Source organism: Microtus ochrogaster, unplaced genomic scaffold (assembly GCF_000317375.1).
Source record: "Microtus ochrogaster isolate Prairie Vole_2 unplaced genomic scaffold, MicOch1.0 UNK74, whole genome shotgun sequence".
In the NCBI taxonomy this organism is placed as follows: domain Eukaryota; kingdom Metazoa; phylum Chordata; class Mammalia; order Rodentia; family Cricetidae; genus Microtus; species Microtus ochrogaster.
The window spans coordinates 1,113,048-1,116,841 of record NW_004949172.1 but is presented as its reverse complement, the minus strand read 5'-3'; the positions used below and the strand labels follow the sequence as shown (position 1 = coordinate 1,116,841).

The 3,794-nt window shown below is 51.8% G+C and overlaps 1 protein-coding gene across 1 annotated transcript in view; it reads left to right on the top strand.

The window, feature by feature from the left end:
• Positions 1–3,794, top strand: part of Cblc (Cbl proto-oncogene C) — a 16,472-nt gene that overhangs the window by 3,730 nt on the left and 8,948 nt on the right. Inside the window, exons 4-6 of the mRNA XM_026777585.1 lie at positions 207–363; positions 603–724; positions 2,627–2,764. Of these exons, the coding sequence (XP_026633386.1) occupies positions 207–363; positions 603–724; positions 2,627–2,764 (417 nt within the window). The remainder of the gene's footprint in view (positions 1–206; positions 364–602; positions 725–2,626; positions 2,765–3,794) is intronic.

Genomic DNA, 3,794 nt, shown 5'->3' with positions numbered 1-3,794 from the left:
ATGTATGGTGTGTGTGGTGTGTGTGTCATGTGTGTGTGGTGTGTGCGGTATGTATGGTGTGTGTGGTGTGTGTGGTATGTGTGTGGTGTGTGTGGTGTGTGTGGTATGTATGGTGTGTGTGTGGTGTGTATGGTGGGGGGACCAGTAGCCTCCTGTTATAGACCCTCCCTCCATCCACTGCCGCGACCCCACCCCTTCCCATCCAGTTGCGTGCTTCCCTGGGCGGAGTTCCAGTCCCTGCTGTGTGCTTGCCACCCTGTGGAACCAGGCCCCATCACCCAGGCCTTGCGTTCCACCTTGGACCTCACCTGTAGTGGCCACGTGTCTGTCTTTGAGTTTGACATCTTCACCAGGCTCTTCCAGGTCAGAGAAGCTCAAAAGTGGACCTAGAACTTTGGGTCCGAGGGAGGAGATGGGGCTTGGATCTGAAGGAGGAGGGCTGTTTGGACCACTGAGTCCTGGGGAGAGAGGGTGCATGGTTTCCTGTGTATAGTGTGCAGGGCCACCGTGGGTGTCAGCATGGTGACGGAGTCTTGAACCTGAAGATATTCGATCATAGTTTACTTCATAGGTCCCTTAGTGACCCTCTCTGTCCCTCCCAGCCGTGGCCGACCCTACTCAAGAACTGGCAACTCCTGGCTGTCAACCACCCCGGCTACATGGCCTTCTTGACCTATGATGAAGTCCAGACGCGCCTGCAGGCCTGCAGGGACAAACCAGGCAGGTGAGCAAAGCCGGCTCCGTGGGCCAGGGCTGGGCAGTTCAGGAGTCCAGTGCTGGCTCACAGGCAGGAGAATCCTTGAGGTTCTGAGAGACCAAGAATCGAGGTTTCTGGGAACCCAGAGGTCAGGAACTCTACAGCTGGAGGCCTGTGATGTTCTCTTGTAATTTCAGCACTCAGGAGGAAGAGGCAGGAGGGAGTTCAAGGTTCAAAGCCCGCCTGGTCTACAGAGTGAGTTCTAGGACAGCCAGGGCTACACAGAGAAACTCTATCTCAAAACAAAGCAACAAAAAACAAACAAACAAACAAAACCCCTAAGTTATGATGCCCAGTCTCTTTTCCTGGGGCCCCCTGGGTCATTCCATGGCTCAGCAGCTAAAGCAACAATACTTGGTCCAGCAAGGCTTCCTGAAGGCCCTAACCGAGATAAGGCCCATCTCTGACAAGTAAGAGACTATGTGGTGAGCCTCTTTGTTTGGCTTTGTTTGGAGCTAGGGTGTAGACAGAGTTTTACTTACTGCCTGTTTCCCAAATAACTACTCAGAGTCTTAGTGTTAACTATAAACGCTCAGCCAATAGGCCAGGATTATATTCTTACATTTTAAATTAACTAATATATCTTATCTGCCCTCTGCCATGTGGCGGTACCCTTATTAGCATGGCGTGTTCATCTATTGTTCCCTCTGTGTCTGATTGGCATCGTCTCTGACCCCCATGACTCTACCGTTCTTCCTTCCGGGATCCTTTTCATCTGATTTTCCCACCTAGTCTCATCCTGCCCTGCTATAGGCAGTCAACTCTTTATTAGGCAAGAGAGTAATACATATTCGTAGTGTACAAAAAGATTGTTCCGCAGCGATGGGGCTTGCTTCCTATAGCCCAGACTGGCCTCAAACTTTCGGTGTAGCTAAGGACGACCCTTGAAATCCTGATCATCCTTCCTTTACCTCCCAAATGCTGGGGTTACAGATGTTACCCTCACACTCAGCATTTTGCTGGGATTTATTTGTTTTCTTTTGAGACAAGGTCTCCCTGTCGCCGAGGCTGGGCTTGAACTTGGGGACCTCTTGCTTTGGCTTCCTAATACTGGGATTATAGGTGGGCAGTATGCTCAACTTGTCCGGCCTCTGAAATATTTCGAACATGAGCCCTCGTGGGTTAGAGTAGGAGACCGGGAAAACTGACATTGGAGAGAGCTTACTTCCTTTCAGGTCAGGGGCTTCTTAGGGAGCTAAGGATGAGGAGCTGAGCGCACGGAGGAGCACGGAGGAGCACGGAGGTTGAGGGAAGATATCTCTGCAGGGCTCTGGAAGGTCAGGGTAGAGAGCAGCTGCTTCCCAGAGCTCCCCATTCACTACGAGCTGTGGGCAGAAGAGGAAGGAAGAGAGAGGGGAGGGTCTTTCTCAGTCTGTCTTCTCTGTCCATATCTGTCAGTCCCTCTGTCTCTGTCTCATACCAGGCATTCTGATCAGTGGTAACATCCTTGTCCAGATGGGTTCCTAGACAAGATTTCTGTTAGGCCAGGCTAGCCTTGACCCTGATGTATAGGGCGGGGAGGGAAATTATAAAATTGAAAGAAAGAACCGGAGTATGGGATTCCAGCACGGATGGATACAAGCTTTCAAGCCCTTTATCGGGGGTCAGTGTCTGGGTGTGCTTTCCCTTGTTTTTTTCCTGTATTAGCCTGATCCTCAGTCGTGACCTGTCCCTACCTACGGTGAGCAATGGCTGAAGCAATGACAGCCATGCACCCTTCCAGTCTATAGTTAGGGTGGGGAGCAAAGCACTGCTAGCTACCACAAAGGATGGGAAGATACCTGGATCCCGGGTGCGGCAGACAGATGGGTCTTTCCATCATGGGCAGCAGCGGCCACTCTCTCGCTCCATCCCACTCTCTCCCCACAGCTACATCTTCAGGCCCAGCTGTACTCGCCTGGGGCAGTGGGCTATTGGGTACGTGAGTCCCGAGGGAAGCATCCTACAGACCATTCCTCCCAACAAACCCCTGTTCCAGGTGCTCCTGAAAGGACAAAAGGACGGCATGTGAGTACCCAACCCGAAAGGAAAAGGGTGTCAGCAAAATTCAGATTATGCACAAACCATGACGGGATGGTGCAGGGTGGGCAGACACACCAAACTGCAACGCCACAGGCGCCCAGCAGGGGGCGGGCAGGATCTCGAGGCAGCGGAATGTCTGCGTCCACACAGCAGGTTACATGACACTGGATTCCTTACTTAGTCTGGGCTCCAGAGTCTGTGTTTCTGGAAGCTATACCCTGCTCTAGGATCTAGATTGGCTGGGCAGGGGTCAGAGAAACAGCTAGACTGGTGGTTTTCCACCTGTAACCTTAGCTTTTTCCAGTTTCCTCCGGGAAGTTGCCCGCGGTATGGTGAGGAGGGGAGGGGCTGGCTGCTCTCCCCTGTTCTCCCTCACCCAGATCTTATCTGGTTTGCGCTGCTGGGGACTAGTGACCCAGCTAGGCAAGGAGCTACCAGGGAACTGCATGGTTAACGTGAGTTAGAGACGGAGATGAGAGAGAGACAGACAGAGATAGATGGACAGACAGACAGCAGACATGTTGCTTCTCATTGTTCCCTGGGGTACTGTTCTATAAGATGGCAAAGGCCTTGAATCATCACAGAGTTGCTCCTCTGGGGAAGAGGCAGGTTCTCTTCACCTTCATGACTGGTCCCATTGTTTTTATTACATTATTTATGTTATTAGTTTTTTTCCCCCCTTTGGCCTTTTGTTCTTTGTTTTGAAAGTGTATTGATCATGAGCATGAGCAGGGATGGAGTGTATGTCTCTGTGTGTGTGGGGGGGGGTGAAAATATTAAAGGCACAGGAGGATCCTGAGATCTGCATTCTAAGCTACATAGTGACACCTACTTTCAGCAAGAAAAAGAAAAAGGTATAGGTCATGCTGTGGGCATGACTCAGCAGTAGAGCCCCTGCCTAGAATCCCCCAGTGAGGAGTTGGGGGTGTGGCTCAGTGGTAGAGCCCCTGCCTAGAATCCCCAGTGAGGGGCTAAGGGGCGTGGCTCAGTGGTAGAGCCCCTGCCTAGAATCCCC